The sequence below is a fragment of the Pelmatolapia mariae genome, linkage group LG10_11 (genome assembly GCF_036321145.2).
Source record: "Pelmatolapia mariae isolate MD_Pm_ZW linkage group LG10_11, Pm_UMD_F_2, whole genome shotgun sequence".
NCBI classification, from domain to species: Eukaryota; Metazoa; Chordata; class Actinopteri; order Cichliformes; family Cichlidae; genus Pelmatolapia; species Pelmatolapia mariae.
This window is the reverse complement of record NC_086236.1, coordinates 62,512,348-62,531,572: the sequence shown is the minus strand read 5'-3', so window position 1 is coordinate 62,531,572 and position 19,225 is coordinate 62,512,348. Positions and strand designations below refer to the sequence as shown.

The window sequence follows — 19,225 nt, the reverse complement described above, 5'->3', positions numbered from 1 at the left end:
ATGTGAGCACATATTTGGCATCTATATATTAAAAAAGAAACTGGTTTGCGATGCACATTTTGTATCTTAACACCCATACTAAATGTAAGAAGTAAATCATATGCCAGACCACATCAGAAAAACAGTGTGGGTGACAACCTTGCTAAATTTCCTCTGTACTGGCTGTTGGACCACTTCCGATGTGTCAAGCTCATTTAAGCTGTTAAGCTCAATCTAAAACCTTTTGCTGAGAGGATGCGTTTGTGATCTGTGTTTTTTATGAGCAGTAATGGTACAGCCAGGATGCTTCATGTTGGGTTTTATTTCTGCGGGGACAGGAATTTCTCCAATATGAAACAGAAAGGCTTCATTTTCATTTTTTTAGTTGTTTGGAACTTCTCTACTTTCTCAGGAAACAGTGAGTATCTGATCAAGCCATTACTTAACTAAATTCATTGTTTAAATTTCTTAATCAAATAGAATGTATTTAAAATACAATTGATGAACTGACTTTTGAATGTTTTATATTTTTTTCAAGTGACTGTTAATATAAATGAGCAACATGATATTTTGCCAGTTGCAACACAACTTAATTTTTCGTTGGGATGTCGAGCTGTGATGCCGTGTCAGCATTACAGCCATCGATCAGACTGTTTCAAATGGTTTTACAAAAAGGACCAAAGTAGTAAGCAGGTTCAGTTGCTCTTCCAAGATAAGAGTGTAGTGCAATATCATCAAATGTCCAATCCCAAATTGAAAATTGGATCCAGTCGTTCCTTGCTCATCAGTTCTTTTACTGAGGATGATGAAGGTGTGTACTGGTGTGAAACTTGCCAAGAAACATGCCAAAAGTCCACTGACATCATAGTGAAGAAAGGTTTGTCCTGCTGTCATATTTTTTTCTGCTAAGGCAGAATCTACCTGTGATTATGATTTTTACATTTGCCAAAGATAATTATCACAATCCTTTACTTCTCTTTTTTCAGAGACATGGAGACTTTTGAAGCAATGACTGCTGTTGAGTAATCAGAACTAAGAACAACAACAGACAATTTGACTTTCAACAAGTCTATATATATTTAAAATGTCAGAAGAGAAGATGCTGGGAAATATACCTGCTGGATGAGTAGCTGTGTCGGACACAGTATTAAGCTATACACTATCAATTTGTGTGTAGTTACAGGTGAGAAACTAACACACAAACATCATTGTTTCATAGTAGAAGATAACCTGATGTAACCCTTTGATCTTTACTTACAGTATATGACAGTAAGGATTCATCTGCATCTTGTGCTGTGACGTGCAGCATGAAATCCAATAATCCAAACAGAACTTCAACTACATCTGTGCCTGTACATCCATACGGGTCCCTAAAGTGCAATATAGATTCAGTGTTTGATGGATACACTAGATTCACTACCAGTCACACATCATCAAATGCATTGAGCACAACAACAGGTGGGTGTTTAGCCATATGCTGTTTGTGAACCTTTTACACCTGAATCAAAGAAATATTAATATTTAGTTTTTGGTTTAACAGGTTTTCAAAAAGAGCCTCACGACTGGATCCCACTTATTTGTGGTATATCAGTGTCATGTGTCATTTTAATGGCACTTATCATTTTTTGCTTCAAACCAAGGTTACATTCAGGTAGGCTATGCAGCTGTGCCTAACTTCCACTTCCTGTGTATCTTATTGTGTGTGTGTTTTTAAATGGTTTGCTTGAATTTTTTCCCCCTGTGATTCTGAATATGCTTCTGCTTCTGTCTCACCAAAGCATTTCCTGTTCAAATTTGTTGCTGTGGCTTGAATAGCAGGGTAAGTATCTGTGCTGACATTGAGGTGTAACCTAAAACTCTCATGCAGAAATGAAGTGTGTGCGTGTTGCACACACTTCATTTCATACTTTCCATCCTTGCTGTCATTTGATTCAGTAACTAATTCCTCAAATTACTTAAATATGTAACTTCACCCACACGCTTCTCAAGGGAAAATCTGAAACCATGAGTCTTTTTTTTCCAACAAAGGAATGATTTCTAATCGAATCTTTAACTGAACTTTTACCTAATTCTCTGAAGGCAGGGCGGGTGTTTTAAAGTACATGGATCGAGGTAATTTTACTGAGAAGCTTTGAGTGCATACAGATGTTATGTAACAACTTTTTTTTTTGTTGTTGTTGCTCAGTACAGAGGTGAGGTCCATTCATGAACTGCATGAAAGCACAGTTTCTGGTTACCTTGCAGATCAAGTTAAGATAAAACAAATGTAGATAAAGAAGTAACGTTGACCTCAAAATGCTACGGCAATTAAATGCTGCTTTCACAAAGAGGAACGTTATTAGGTACATTAATTTACTCGAGCTCAGCAATTAAAACAAATTAAGAAACAATTTCTATTTTTCTTGTTAAAAGAAAAAATACTTTTTACACTAAATTTATTTTGCAGCTGTATTTTGTGTTGCAGTTTTAGGTTTTATATAATCACCATATAAATTATGACCGCAGTAAAAAAGCATCTAAGTAAAAGGTCGCATAAAGAAGGCTGTTAAAAGTGTTAAAACAACAGCAGTACTGCGTCTGCAGTGTTAATCAATAATGAGCATCAGTGATAGTAAAACAATAACACCCTGCAGATCAAAGGTTATAGTATGATTATTACTGTGAGCAATATGTGTGTTTATACTGTGAGGACATTCTGCTGAGGATAGTCACTGAAAATAATATTTTGGATCCCTTTATTTGTTAAAGTGTTTTATTCAAAAAAAAAAAAAGGTGAAAATAACAGAAAAATAGTCTTAAGAAATAAACCAAAAAACACTAAATGTTTTGTTTAAAAAAGCAACTGAAAATAAAGAAAATAGGAAATGTTTTAAGTTTTGGTGTTTAGTCAAAGATGGAAACACAAAGAGGAGGCTGTGGCGAAAATGACTGTGAGTCAAATGTGTTGTACTGTACTGTTTTACTTATATTTGACCTATGTCACTATAATACCACCCACATCATACAAACAAAAACACCAACACAGAAACTAATAAATACAAACTTAACATTTAACAATTAAAAACCAAACTGAAATCAGAAAATCCACCCTGAAAACTAAAATAACATCAAAATCAAAGGTGGAAAATCCTAAACTAAAATAACAATGGCAGTATTAATAGCAGTCATCTCCGAATAGCCTAAATTGAAAACAATTTGAGTACTTAACCCTCTTTTTTTATACACCACAACACCAACCAACAGAGACAGACAGGACATGACACGCAGGACAAACCACTACATCACGATCTGTCATTGGTGGCGGTGTACACAGCTCTAATGAAAACAAACCCAAATAAGGCAGCTGGCCCAAATAATATCCCCGGGCATGCACTCAGGGTCTGCTCATCAGAGCTGGATGGTGTATTCATAGACATATACAATCTGCCCATCCTTTAAGTCCATTACCAGTGTGCCCCTCTCCAAGAAACATCCTGGTAGTGGATTTAAATGACTATCATCCTTTTGGACTCACATCAATCGTAATGAAGTATTTAGAAAGGATCAAAAAGACTGTCCTGGCCACCTTGGACTCTTTACTTTATGCATATGTATATAACACCACAGTGCATCAGTCTACTGGTGAGTCACCATTTGCTCTGATGTTTGGCTGAGATCCCCAGCTACCTGTTGACTTTATGACCCCCTGCATACCAAGTGAGCCAAAACCCTCAACGTCCTCTGTGGTGCTGGTCTGCACCAATCAGCTGCCAGTTACGGCTGGTGTTCAAAATAATATTGCCCCTTTACTCGTGCTAATGCTTGGACGCACTCGAATCGGCATCATCTGCCCCAGGCAGTAGGAAGTAGAACAATATAGGCTGTGAACTCCCAGGCACCTGTGTCTAATACATCTACCCTGTTTAGACCTCTGCAGTGAGTGTCAATCGTCGGGACGATGATTCAAACCCCAGGGATAGATTGTAGTGGGTTACATTTAGTGGATGTTGGTTCATACATGGTGTCTGTGAACGCAGCATGAACTTTCACCCCTCCCTTTGCTGTCAGATGTTGGTTATGAGGAACATCTGTGGTCTACTCTTGAGCTCTTGCAACTTGCACTCATTTCTGTTCAAGGTGGCAAAGCTCACAGGCTGTTAAGTATTACAGACTGGATTCATTTCCCGTGACAACTGATGAATTTGTGGAACTGTTAAAGGGTGGTAAGTGGGATCCTCATGGGTTATCTACAATTTAGTGTATAGTAGGGTGGACCCTGGATGACTGTTTTCCCTCTTTTGTTACAGGCCTACACACTGCTGCTGTCTTGTTGTAGCCTTGTTGTTGTTTTACTATTATTTATGGATTGGCATTGACTGGTTCCTTGTTTTATGGTATTTTACACACCGAGAAATGGGTAAATTGCACCATTCAGATTGCAATGAGGTTTGCAGTGAGACTACATGGGTGAGTAATTGGTGGCACTCCCGGTCACCACCATTTCGTTTCATTATTTTATTTTTGCTTTATTTTTAACTAGGCTAGCACTGTGTCAGCGAACCTTGTCCTTTTAAATAATGTCTATTAATAAAGAATTTTCTGCTCTACGCTTTGAGTAGTTTTGTCCTCAATCCTGCTTGTTAATAACGAGCCTGTGGGTTTTTGTAACTGGTACAACATTTGCACTAGCTACTGTAATCTCTCCTGGGGTGTAACTCCCTCCCCGGGTTGTGTTGTCAACACTATTTAGTCACATTTACCGGTATTCCGCCTTCACACCACCACACATGCATACAGAATCAGTCCAATCAAAGGTAACACATCTGTGAAAATGCTGTGAAATGACTGAAGCTGCATTTAATGCTGTCAGACTCTCTGAGAAGCTGCTGTTACTCAGACTCACACCCTTTCTCTGTAACTGAGCTCTGAACTTCCTGTAAGATAGACCCCACTCAGTCAGAGTTGAAAACCAGACATCAAACATCAGAACTGTGAGTGTTGGTATTACTCAGTGGCACATGCTGAGTCCACTGCCACATGCTGTCTTCACATATGAGGGTGTGCACCCCCTGATCAATACCAGAATCATAACATTTGCACATGTGATTGGGCTGATTACTGGTGGGGACGGCATAGAGAAGAGAAGTGATAGGACTGGTGGCCTGGTGTCAGGAAAATAATCTTGCCCTAAAAGTAGAGAAAGGCAAGAAGATCATTACTTATCTGAGGAAAAGACACTCCAATATACATCAGTCACACAGAGGTAGAGAGGCTGAAAGCCTTAAATTAATCAGGACACACATCTAACAGTTTTTCAAAGGTGCTGACTCTCAGGTTACCAACAGAAACATCAAGGACTGTGACCTGGACGAGATGGAGCCATTCACTTCCAATTTTTTGGTTTTTGTTTGTTCTTTTACTTTGTTGTGTTCTCGATGTCATTACACAAGTTCTGTTTTGGTCTGTCACAAGAGGTGTCTACATCTGTTAAACTGGTAGCTGATAAGTAGAAGCATATTGACTGCAAAGAGGATTAAAATACATTTACAGGATTTAGCATCTGAGGCTCTAAGTAGCAGGTATGGTTATCTGAGTGATTCGTTACGAAGATATGGTGGGTCATTGAGTTATGTTTTTGACAAATTTGATGTAAGGTTGTATTTTTTCTACAATTTCAATATTTTTTTCATTCCTTTAGAATGTTGAAAATACTATTAAAGGAAAGCAAAAAGTACTTTTCTGTCAAAACACAGGGCTGACTTTTATCATGAAAACATATAATACAAGTGTGTTACTGACTGCAAGCTTTTCATTCCATATATTAGACCAGCATCATATGAACTAAAGTGTCCTGCGTTTTTTCCAACAAGCCACTAGGTGGTGGCTTGTACACAAAGGTCAGCATCTTGGCTACACACTTACATCGTTTGCCATATTGTGCTAACCATATGTGGCATCACATGAAAGTGGTGCTTCAAGCTTCTAAAATTTCACAGTATTCTGATCATATTTGTTCTTTGGCTTTTTCAAGGATGTCAGGTTTTAAATGGTTTGTTGCCCACTTTTCCACCACAGGTGTACTCTCACAGTTTTGTTCTGCTCAGCAATTAAGTGAACTTTTGCTAAGCACTAACAGAATACAGCTGAGTATACACTAGCACAAGAACAAATACCAGCTTAAATGGCAAAATAAAAGGTTAGTAAAAAGAGAATTTGGATTTAAACTATTCTAAATGTCACGTAGCATGTTAGCATCTCTCATATGAAACAGTGCAGTGCAGTTTATACAACATACTACTGTTTTGAACAAATCCAGTAACGGTTATAAGTTCTCTGTGCCAAACATGTAATCAGCTGGCTGTAACTGGTTAATAAAGACTGTGGCCAAGTTTAGGTGGACCATTAAATTGTGTTACGTCTTATATTGTATAGTGGTTTGGATTTTTCTTTTTCAAATGTGGACAGAACAGACGTAGTAGTAATTGAGAGGAGAGGGTTAGTGATTTGCAGCAAAGGTTTGTAGCTGACATCAAAAGAAAGAGGACATCATTGCATTTTTATATTACCTGTACTGGTGACTTTTCGTCGTTGTGGGTGTGTGGATTTTGATTGGATTTTGTAATATGACTGTAAATAAAAGAGTACTTTTGATTCGTGAGCCTTTCTGGCCCTTCTTGGTACTTTCACCCAGTTGTGTATGAACCTGCACATTGCAGAAGGGGATTATATTGTGTCTTTGTGACACTTCTGCACACGCTTTAACGACTCTTGTTGTGAAATTGCTCCAGCACCTGGCCTGTCTAACAGTAGAGATAGGCAGTGAAGCTAAAGTCTCGCCCCCCATATTCACTTGCATCTCTGCCTACCTAAAGCAAGATGGCAAACTGGGTTTCTGGTTTGCAGAAACACGTACACTTGCTGTCTAACAGGCCTGCAGGAGACTGGTGCACAAAAGGTGTAAATAAAAACAGAAACCTTTTCAATTGAACTGAATGATAAGTGTGCTCCGCTTCTTGCTGGAACAGCATAATTCTCTGTCTTTATCATGTGTTTTTGACACTTAAGGGACGCCATTGCTTAGTTTCTCACCCTTTTGACATAAAAGATATCTAAAATTGCTTTGTCTCAGCTTCTGCAGGATCCGTTAAGAATCCTGTTATAGATAGACTTTAACAAATTCTGAGACTGCTTCACTTCAAATGTTGTCTTATAGGTGCTTGCTTAAAAACTTATCAGATGGCCGTGCCAACTTAACCTTTTAAAGATCTCCTGAAGCTCCCATTTAGTTATTAATTTGCAGTTTTCTGACCTGCATTCAGTAACTGATGAAATGTGAAACTACTCCCTCCTAACTTCGAAACTGTTGTGGTTTACAGTATCTTTGAATTAAGCAGTCTCAGTTATTGGTTACTGATTACCGACCAGTCATGTCTTTCTGAATGTGTTGGTAATGTACACCACCAGGCAAAAGTTTGGACACACCTTCTCATTTAATGTTTTTTCTTTATTTTTACAACTTTCTGCATTGTAGATACATACTGAAGACATCAAATATATGAAGCAAAATATATGGAATTATGTAGCAAGGAAAAAGTTGATAGAAAACTTTAAATATGTTTTATATTTCAGAGTAGGCTCCCTTTGCTTTATTGACAGTGCTGCAAACCCTTGGTATTCTCTCAGTGAGCTTCATGATGTAGTAACCTGACATGGTTTTCACATTACAGGTGTGGTTGGTCAAGGTTCAATTATGGAATTTCTTATCTTCTTAATGGGGTTGGGACCATCAGTTGTGTTGTGCAGAAGAGGAGACTGTGTGAATCAGGCCTTTATGGTCAAATAGCTGCTAAGAAACCACAGCTAAGGAAAAGCAACAAGCAGAAGAGATTTTTGGGGGGCCGAGGAACAAAAGGAATGGACATTAAACCAGTCTAAATCTGTACTTTGCCAAGTTTGAGATCTTTGGTTCCACCCGCCATGTCTTTGTGCAACACAGAAAAAGTGGACGGATGGTCTCTACATGCATGGTTCCCACCATGAAGCATGGATGAGGAGGTGTGATAGTGTTGGGGTGCTTTGCTGGTGACACTGTTGGAAATTTATTAAAAACTGAAAATACACTGAACCAGCATGGCTAACACAGCATCCTGCAGCGACATACATCCCATCCGGTTTGAGTTTAGTTGGACCGTCATTTATTTTTCAACAGGACAATGACCTCAAACACACCTCCAGGCTGTGTAAGGGCTATTTGACCTAAAAGATGGAGTGCTGCGCCTCTAGTCACCTGACCTAAACCCAATGGAGATGTTTTGGGATGAGGTGGACTGCAGGGTGAAGGCAAAAGACCAACAAGTGCTCGGCATCTCTGGGAACTCTTTCAAGACTGTTGGAAAACCATTTCAGGTGACGACCTGATGAAGCTCAGTGAGAGAATGCCAAGAGTCTGCAAATGAGTAATCAAAGCGAACGGTGACTATTTTATGGAATCTAAAATCTAAAATATGTTTTGAGTTATTTCACACTTTTTTGTTTACTACATAATTCCTTGTGTTCATTCATAGTTTCGATGCCTTCAGTGAGAATCCAAAAAACACATGAAAATAAATATAAACATGAAATGAGAAGGTGTGTCAAAACTTTTGACTGGTGGTGTGTGCGCCCTCACAGGGAACAAAAATGATTTTCAACTTTTTTTCCCCCCAGTCTGCTTCCAAGACCTGTCACTCCGGTGAAACTGCACTCACTAAAGCTGCAAATGTCTTATCTCACCTGCTGGATATCAGCGTGTTTTTGACAGCTTATGCAGCACACAGACCAGTGTACATTAACTCTTGGCAGCTAAAAACTGCGGTGTTAAATTTGGAATAACCTTTGTGTTTGTTCGACTGCTTTGATGCTCCCTCTTCTCTTCCTCTCAGGTCTTTCTGTTCCGGATCATCAACCATCCTGGGACCTCTCTCTCCCCTTTGCCTGTCAGTTACTGATGTTCGGATCTGGAGCTTTGTCCTCCAGTTTCTCTTATCTCCCTCTCTCCTCTGTATTTATGCTGTCCTTTTTGTGTCCCTTCTCTAGGTTTGTTTACACATCGAAGCAACTGAATGTTGTTTTGTGTATTTTTTCCAGGTTGGATGTCGACGAGGTCATGGAGGGGGGCTTGAACTAGATGAAGTAGATGGTGTCAGGGATATGCTGACAACAAAGGCCGTACCATTTACCGAAGATCATTTTTTTAGTCGAACTATTCAGTGGCACCTCGTGCCCTGTGAGTGGCAGCCCTACCTCCGAGAGGATAGAAATGTCTCATCACTGGATTAATATGACCACTCAGAACAAGCTTGTATTGATTTTTGGTAACCTCCCCTCTTAAAGGACAAGTGGACTCAAAGATATCAGTCAGAGGTAAAGGTTTTGTCATTTTTCTTACATTTAATTAACCATATACAGCACTCCAGTGTGAATTTACCTTGATATCAAAAACTGATATTTCAGATTTACAATAAGCTGTATATATGAGGAAAGACTCTAAATGCAATGCAAGTAATTTGATATATTGTCCACATTTTTAAGCATCAACTTTACAGTCTGCCTCTGTAAAATAACGTTATATTCCAGAGATAAACTTTGATCATATATCTATGAATTGCTTTCATGCTGACTTTAATTGCTTTCATAAGACTTCATATAAATGCACAAACATAGATAAATGTTCTTCATTACAGGTCAAAGGGACCTCTTCTGTAAACAATAGAAGTAATATCGAAATATGAGCTCAATTAACCCTTTTTGTTTGGGTTGATCCTGACTACTAAAATACAGTGAAGAACTTTTTAAAAAAAATCTTTTTCAGTTATTATTTTTTGGTGCAAACTGAGTGCTAATTTAATTACCAGTTCTCTTCCTCTATCTCAAAATAGCCACAGTTGGTTGGTGTTTAAAATAGAAATATTAAGTGATGAGTGTAAAACTTAATATGGAAATGGAAGTTGTAATTACTAGAATTTTATCTACAGCCTTACACTGCAAATGTCCAATGCCATTTACTACAAATCTGTTATGTACTACTCGTAAAAAAAAGCAAATTCTAGTACTTTCTGCACAAGCTTCTCCTTTAGTGTTTTTGTTTAAAAAGCAGATTTTTTTCAACAAGTAATTTTTCCTAAAACATACATTGCACGACAGAGTTGATTAAATTATATGTAAAAGCTCAGTTATATGGTAGAAGGTAGAATCAACATACTTTTTTTACTTTCTAAATAAAGTAATTTTGAGCAGTTCTTGCAGTTAGTGCACTTTAACTAAGTCTCTAAAGGTTTGATCTTGATGTGGATGCCATTGAGTGAGCGGAGAACCAGTCGGGGGATGATCTTGGGTTTCATAGTGGGCTCTGCTATGAGCTGGTATCGCTTCAGTGTCAGAGCTGTCACCACTTTCATCTCATTCATAGCAAAGTTCTGACCAATGCAGTTTCTGCAAAATACATAAAATGTAAGAAATACACAAAGACCTGAAAAACAATTAAAATAATTTGATCCTTCTGAGATTTTGACATGCAGAGAATGGATAGGAGGGATCAGTATAGTATGTTATCTTTTAACATTCAGGGCCAAAGGTGCTTGTATTTTAAATGAGATCAATCTTAGATTACAGTGAGTTCCCCCTTTCCCCTACTTGCTCTAGCCCAGTGGTTCCCAAAGGGGGCGACACGGTATGAAAAAAGAAAAAAGAATGCTTGGACACTGCTAGCATAATGGACAGGTTTTTGACAGGGCTCCCAAACAAACACAAAGCAGAGGATGAAGCATCGCCAAATATGGTTCCAAACCAGCTTCCTTCCAAGCCAAAGACTAGAACATGGTAAATGGTAAATAGACTGGTTCTTATATAGCACTTTTCTACTCTATCTGAGCACCCAAAGCACTTTATACAACTCGTTCATTCACCCAATCACACACAAGCACTTTTCTAAGTTTTTCGTGCTATCTAACTAACATTCATACATACACATTCACACTCGGATGGATGCATCGGGGAGCAACCTGGGGTTAGTATCTTGCCCAAGGATATTTGGGTAAAACAATGGGGGGCCTAGCAACAAAAGTTTGGGAACCACTGCTCTAGCCCATCATAAAACCAGTTTGCTGATGGAAATGGGGTCAGTGCTAAGTTACACATTCACATACTTGAGACTACTGCAAACGGTCTCTATACAGTGATATAGTTTCAGGTGAGGACAAACCTTGGCCCAGCTGAGAAGGGCACAAACGCATGAGGGGATCTCTTGGCAATGTTCTCTGGTAGGAAACGCAGAGGGTCAAAGACCTAATGTAATACAGGACAAAGAAAGAGAGCAGTGTTCTGTGTATTACTTATTTTCGGAACCTTATCACTCTTATCACTTGTGCAGAGAAAACTGCATTCTGACACACATAATATAGTAAGTCATTAAACCAGCTTGAATCTGTCCTGAGGTCCACTTTGGCACCAGGGACCTACCCACCTCAGCAAATACAGCACTAGTAATTCATTTAATGGACCAGTTTCATGAATGCTTCTTCAGTTATTTGATAAATTATATGCAGCCTTACGAGCAGAGTGCTGACAAACTTCATAATTTTATTTCGTCATAGATTCTGTTGATGATGTATTCCATGTAGTAAGTTGTGCTGGGAATAAAATTGTCTTTACTTACATTAGGGTTTTCCCAGACAGATGCATTCCTGTGAATTCCATACACACTTATTCCAACAACAGAACCTACAAATTTGAAAGAAATGTGTACTTAGCTTATTATTATTAAAATATTATAGGGTGTGTGTAGCTGATCATTATCTTTCAAACAAAACAAGCATACACCATATCGAAAAATTTATTGTGACACAACTCATAATTCAAATGCAGGGGTTTTAAGTCCAGTTGGCACAGAAACATAAAATTAACCCTTGGATGCACAACCTACCAATACCTACACTCTTCCACGAGTGGGGTCAAAAATGACCCCAAATAGAAACAATGCATTTTGCTATAAACTCGGCTGTTATTCTTCAAAATCTTTAAAACGAAGAGTTGCAACATTCTCATATTTGAGGTATTCCTCATAAAACATGTTTGTGACATGAGGCCCTTTGCATTTTTATTTATTTTTTCATTAATTTTAAGAAATTGCAGTTTTTGTATCACTTGTATCACTTTTGTATGCTTGCTCTGCATATACCGCAGAAGCTGGGTCTTCCCTCTGAAAGGCACAAGTTGTTCATCCACTGTAACACAATCACTGAGGATGAATTTCTGCCTGCAGTTGACCAGGAACAGGCCCCATATGTAGCGGAAAGCTGCCATGTGGTTTGTTTTGGGTTTGTTTTTGTACAATGGGTTATGCAGAGGACTCCCAAAAACCCACCAACTGGTACATCCCAGTTCTTCTCACTTCCTGCAAGAATGGTTGGTCAAATGAAGGCCAGGAGCTCATGTTCGATTACATTTTTCCACTCTTTTCCCCTGTCTGTGGCTACTCTTCGTGCCTCCATGTTTGTGCATGTCAGCACCTCTTCTATTAAATTATCAGACATGAACATCTTCCATGCATCTATTGGGGAGACAGTACTAAACCCAGGTGTAAGCCCTGGCCGACTAATTCAGAATATTGTGGCTAGAACAGTAAGAGGGGCTCATTCTGTTAGACTCAATATCCATAGTCTGGGTCCTCTATATCTGAGATGTCAGATTCTGAGTCAATGACTCCGATGGGCTCTTCATCCCATCCGTCCTGGATCATTTGTAGGGCAAGGTCCACAGGGATCCTAGCTGGCCTCATAGAAGCCATGTTACTTTAAATATTTAAACAAAAAACATCAGAAAGGACAATGTTTGAAATGCACAGGAAATTATAAACAGGGCTGCACATAAATGGTCCGCAGGTGCACATTTGCTGTCAAAATAAAAGACGCATACCAGATAAGAAGTTGGAACGCTCATTTGCGTACATTAGATGTTCTGGAGGAGGACAGACATTTGTTCAGAACTCTTAAAGATGTCGAAGAAGCAAGCTCCGTAAGCAATTACTTTGGTGTTCCTCCACCACAAAAGAAGCGCGTATTCTCTGAATTTCCGGGAATACTTTTATTTTGACAGCGAATGCACACCTGCGGACCACTTATGTGCAGCCCTGACTATAAATCATGTATGTTACTGTGTAAAAATTAATTCTTGATCCATCAGAAGTGTAAGTGCGTCAGTCAGAGTTGCTAATAATGAAAGTTTCATAGAAGATTCCATAGGAACTGCTTGGGGTCATTTTTGACCCCACTTGTGGAAGAGTAGGGTAGTGATACAAAAACATATTTTTTGAGGAATACCTGGAATATGAATATATTACAACTTTGCATTTTAAAGATGTTGAAGAAAAACAACCCCTGGGGTCATTTTTGACCCCACGTGTGCATCTAAGGGTTAATCAGCTAGCCATGCAGCGTGATGAAGTGTAAGTGGTATTATTGCAAATTGGAAGTGTTTAAGAACTATAGCAACTCAACCATGAAGTGCCAGACCATGTAAAGTTGCAGAGTGAGTGTAGAAAAGTCCGTGTTAGCGTGAACGACATTACCCAGCAGCTTTGCAGTCATGGGATTCATGGGACACCTGAGCTAGATAGCCTGACTTAGTTCATGGGCTGATGAGAGACGAGGGGAGGGAAGAAAAGCAAATAGCCCACCCTGTGTTTGTTGAAAATGCTGTGCGTCACATAAACGTGAGTTAACATTCCATTTTTAAGATGCTTTACCCTGTGTGTATTGATTCTAGCTACCTTTGGCATATGTGCTAGTTATAGATAATTATGGTGTCCCAGCTATTGGATAGTTTCTGGCCTTGTTCCAGCTTTATTTGTTCCCTTTACCAATTCATGTGATGTTGTACGCTGTAACATGGGTGTATTACGTAGTGGTAGAGGGCTGACTGCTGAACAACTGCCTCGATATAAATATTTCATCTCTTGTGTTGGAGTGCCATCTTGTGGCCCATTTTGGGTGGTGCTTTAATAAATGTGATCGCTCTTAAGAAGCGGTATCAGGTTGATGCACCGCCTTAGTAGATTTGTTGTGGAGGAATTTGTGGCCAGCTTTATTAGCCTTTAATCTTAATTCATGTTCTAATGTATTTCCTGTTCTTGATTGCAGAAATCACACTATAGCACCCCTCCACATCCTCCTATACCATGCCATATCTCCTTGTACCATCAGTCTGAGTGTAAAAAAACTCCACCTGTTACAATCTACTCCCTGGATGTCAGCCTCTCCTTCTGACGGAGGATAACTATTGTAGCAAAAACCAGCATTAGTCTGACGTGCACCATTCTGTACAGTGAGGTTGCAGAGTGCATAAAAGTAACTGCAGAGCTCTAAACCTCCTCTGGCATCAACATCAGCACAAGAACTGTGTGCCTGGAGCTTCATGGCTCTTGGGTTCCCATGGCTGAGCAGTTCCTGTAAGTGTAATGTGTAGGCGGCAGTGTACTTTATGCCCATATAATGTATATAATAATAATCTGGTGCCAACATTTAAATAATCCCATTTGGAAGAATGAAGCACTGACAAAGCAATTACACCACACGCTTAAGAGATTTATACTAGTTTATAGAAACGATACTGTATGTGACAATACAATCAAATAATACCAATGTACCCTTGTAGAATAATAATGTAATAAGTACTAAGTCAATATAGGTCCTTTAGTGAATTGTAAAGAAAAGTAATTTATGTATCTAAAGACAAACAAAGTCGGTTAAGAGCTTGTGTTTACAATGTAGCATGAAATGTTTCCGAAAACATTATTAAGTGAAGACATTTAATGTTTATTCTTTGATAATAACAACAGAGTAAAATCACTGACCTGCAGGCACTGTTCTCCCATCACAAAAGGTTACAGTTTTGGTGGTTTTTCTGGCAATTCCTGGTACAGGGGGGTAAAGGCGGAGAGCTTCTTTTATGCACATGGTAGTGTATGGGATTTTACTGAGATCCTCCCTTAAAATGAGACAGACATGCAGTGTTAGTGAAGTCAACTAATAAGAAACATATCCTGTTTATATGTCTCCTAATAAAGTTTTGGCAACACGGAATGGCACCAACTTATTTCCCTATTGCAGTGTTGTCCTTTCATAAGCCTACCACTCCATGGTTTCCTTGTCATGCAAGGCCTCCATAATCTCCTTCCTGCAAATCTTCTGATGTTCTGGGTTGCAGGCCAGACAGTAGAGGATGAAAGACAGGCCACTGGCTGTGGTGTCATGGCCCTCAAACATGAAGGTGTCCACTTCTGCCCCCATATCTTCATCTGACAGACCCTGCTGGTTCTCATCCTGGTGTTGAAATAAAGGATATTTACAGTTGATAAAAGACAGAATGGACTGCACTATACTCTAACTGGGCTTCTCAATAAAAGTCCTTTGTTACTTTTGCTGCTCAGGCTCATTATATTACTGCATCACCCGACTTCAACTCAGCTTTAGCTGGAAAACATTCATCCTTATACAGATACCTTTATAAAATTGGGAATTTATTCAGCAGCCAAGTATCAAGGTCCGCTGTTCTTCTTAAGCCATATATAGCACTAATTGTTTGTTTTTTTAAGCAAACACCTGCCATGGAGTTAATAATTGATTTTAATTTTTCTGCCAAGGACAACAATTTGCTATGATATACTCATAAAGGAAGTATTCTTCCTATTCGTTCATTATCGGTTGATTATATTAATATTATACAATTATTACACAATTATGTATTTAAGTGATATAAATCAGATTTTTCAATTTGTGTGATTTTCAGTTAAAATGCATAAAAAAATAAAAATAAAAATTGGATCATTTTATGTGTTTTAATGTGTTTTAAACTTTGCTGAAATGAAGAGTGAGTCACAGCATGAACCTATCTCATGAAAGCTAAGTCTACTAAGAGAATAAACATGCTAGCTGAGACAGCCCCTACAAGCTGCCGTTTACAGAAGTTTTTGGATAAAAAAAACTGGACAAAACACTAACCAGTGCTGATCAGTCTCTACACAAAAGAGATTTTGTATTCAGGTTGCTGCTCACGAGGGTGAAAAGGCTGATCATCGTCTTTGTGTCAGAGGACATTAATATGCAGCTTGGTAACAGCATGCATCTTTGCTTATTTGCTGCATGCATATGCTATTTCAGCTTTATGCCAATACTTCAGAGTTCTGACACGATCTCAAGTTGGCACTTGCCTTATTTTCTGTATGACCTTTATGCAGGAAAACCCCAGTTTGTGACTTGCCTATACATTAAGCAAATCCTACAATGTGAAATGTGTTGAAGTAAGAGGCTGAAACTGATGACACATAACATACTCTTGCAAAGAGAAGGATGTCCAGAAAGTCCAAATATCTCTTTGCCTGTATTTGTCCAAGCTCCTTCTCTTCCTTTAGTGCTTCTCTCCTCTTTCTTATAACGTCCTCTTTAGAAAAAGAATATAAAATGTCAGCATTTGTAGATCTGACACTATAATGTGAGGCTCACTGATTTTTGGCAACGGTTCAGATGAATCAAAGCAAAGCTTACCTGTATGACTGAGAGCCACCTGACGTGCTTTTCTGTATCTGAAACCATGTGGGCTAAGGTGGAAAATGAGGTCACTGTGGTACGGAAACATTCTGAGCCGAAGGTCAATTAGAAAACTGAGGTCATACACTGCTTTGATGTATGCATTTGTTCCACTGAAATGACAAAGGAGGCAAACATTAAATGCAGATTTACAACAACAAAAGACTCAACATAAAACTAACACTGCAAATGACTCTTTAAAAAGATTAATCTGGGCTCACCCCTCTGTCTGACAGTTGCTGTAGCAGCTGAAGGCACACTTCATAATGCTGTCCAGTGTCATGAGGCTCATGTGTTTAAACAATTCAAAAGGTTCATTTGTGCTTGCATAACTTTCCCACTTATCCTGCCAACAATGAGAGAACAGATGTGATCTCTCTGCAGGATACAGACACTGCTTCTGCTTTACTTCTATGATATTTACTGACACGTGCTGGTCAACACATCATGACTTTGATTTTATTTATCAATTATGCAACTAAATTGTCTTCAACGTACCAACATAGTCTGAGCAGACTCTGACATCAATTTGAGGTATGGTTTCAAAACATCATAATGGAAACCTGGCGTTAAGAGCCTTCTTTGACGGAACCACTTCTGACCTTCTGACACCAACAACCCATTTCCTGAAGAACATGTGCACGAGTGAGGAAAGCAGCAAAAAAACAACAACTCTGCACTTAAAAAAAAATGCTGTAGGAGGGAGACAAATTAACCTTACCAATCCAACCCTCCACAAAACGGTAGGCAAAATCATCTTTTGGCTCTGTTAGGAAACATAACAAATAAAAACGGTGTTAGGGACCTTTAACTTTACTACACAGTTATAAATGTGCATCAACACAGCAACTACGCAAAACATTTCTCACACCTGATGATGTCAGGATAGTTTTTGCATAATCTGGATGCTGAATATTGATTATACTGAGAAAGGGGCCAAACCAGATTGGGAAAACATATGAGTACTCCTGTCCCCATTTCACTACCTTGTCCATATCGGTCCCATCTTGTTTAAACTGAAAGAGAAAAAGTACAACTGAAACACATCACAGCAGGAAGACTTTACGCGTGTAAATCGGGTTATTTGTCATCTGTGTGTCTCTCTTTGCAGAATGGTGTTCTCCAACATGGTGTGGTCCGTTTTACTGGACGGTTACACATACAGCTGCTGCGAGTGTGTTGAGACAGTTACCTCGAGAACATGTCCAAACAGCCAGTGTGGCGGCGGCCCCCAAAAAGCTTCGAAGTTTCGCAGTGCTTCCCTTCTTTTCGCAAGTAGAATTGTTAATTTATACACCACGACAAAAACACAGAGCACAGCAAAGACGTAATGCATGTGAGACCAGCCCAGCTGAAACTCCGCGAAAGCTTTAGTTAGTTTCATCTCGCAGGTGCAAGAGTCTTCCGCCTCCCCCTGCAGGAAAACCTCCCCAACACAGCGCAAAAGGTGATCTGAGCTCACCTTTCTGAGAAGAGCTGGAGGAAAAGCGAGGTTTTCAGTGGTGTCTCCGGTAGGCGGGGAATATGACAATCAATAAAACGATGACTTGATGTCCTGACGGAACTGTCAGCGTTTTGAGCGCAGCAGTGCAACAGCAACATCGTTAACGCGGTAAATGAGAACTGGGATGATGAAGATGCTAATATGGGAACAGTATCGAATTAAAAAGTAGATGTGCGGTTAAAAAAATATTTACAAATTCTATCAAAAATAACTTTGTTTGTTAACCGAAAGAATTTCTTCTTATGTAAAGTGAACATCACACGCAAAAATGTAGGTTTTCCTTCTGGCTATTCTGTTTGCCTGTCAAACACTTGTTCCTTCATATAGTTACTAAATACGTTGAGTTTATTTCAAGAAATATTGACACAATCAAATCCATTTAATTGACTTTATGATTAAAAAACTCAACAAGCAAGGAAATCCTTGACAACGCCTCTAACTTTATATTGTTAAATATAATCTGTGCAGATTATATTCATCTTTTTTTTTAAACGAATAAATACTCCAGATTACATATCATACTTAATTGCCCAAACCTGACTGACATGCTGCACATGCTGCATGGTGCTCTATGACAAATTAAGACACTTTAAAGTACTCAGCTCAGCACTTTTGGGGCGTTTATGATATTCATTAGAATTTAAACTCATTAATAAAAGTGTAATTGTGTCAGCTGTAGCCGTTGGCAGTCATTAAGTTGGTTACAAGTGCTTTGTTTGCACATGAAGTCCAAACTCCAGTGAGTTTAACCGTACGATAAACTGTCCAAACAGCTCAATCACAGTTTTGGTTCAACCCCCACAAACATTATCTCAGCATAAAATACAATGTGAGCACATATTTGGCATCTATATATTAAAAAAGAAACTGGTTTGCGATGCACATTTTGTGTCTTAACACCCATACTAAATGTAAGAAATAAATCATATGCCAGACCACATCAGAAAAACAGTGTGGGTGACAACCTTGCTAAATTTCCTCTGTACTGGCTGTTGGACCACTTCCGATGTGTCAAGCTCATTTAAGCTGTTAAGCTCAATCTAAAACCTTTTGCTGAGAGGATGAGTTTGTGATCTGTGGTGTTTTTTATGAGCAGTAATGGTACAGCCAGGATGCTTCATGTTGGGTTTTATTTCTGCGGGGA

The 19,225-nt window shown here is 38.9% G+C and overlaps 1 protein-coding gene across 1 annotated transcript; it reads right to left on the bottom strand.

The window, feature by feature from the left end:
- Positions 1–10,136: 10,136 nt before the first annotated feature.
- LOC134636702 (cytochrome P450 4B1-like) lies at positions 10,137–18,084 on the bottom strand. The gene is made up of 12 exons (XM_063486819.1): positions 17,770–18,084; positions 17,449–17,593; positions 17,299–17,343; positions 17,076–17,203; positions 16,799–16,923; positions 16,536–16,690; positions 16,325–16,431; positions 15,124–15,314; positions 14,846–14,979; positions 11,651–11,715; positions 11,198–11,280; positions 10,137–10,428 (listed from the first exon to the last, which is right to left on the bottom strand). Exons 1-12 carry the CDS (start codon positions 17,959–17,961, stop codon positions 10,257–10,259), a joined length of 1,542 nt encoding a protein of 513 aa, XP_063342889.1. The 5' UTR covers positions 17,962–18,084; the 3' UTR covers positions 10,137–10,256.
- Between the last annotated feature and the right edge of the window lie 1,141 nt (positions 18,085–19,225).

Coding starts and splice junctions, on each gene's coding strand:
- LOC134636702 (XM_063486819.1), bottom strand. CDS start 17,961: ATGAAACTAACTAAAGCTTTCGCGGAGTTTCAGCTGGGCTGGTCTCAC. Junction 11,716..14,845: donor TGGGAGAACAGTGCCTGCAG/GTCAGTGATTTT, acceptor TCAAATTTGTAG/GTTCTGTTGTTGGAATAAGT. Junction 11,281..11,650: donor CTGTCTGGGAAAACCCTAAT/GTAAGTAAAGAC, acceptor GTATTACATTAG/GTCTTTGACCCTCTGCGTTT.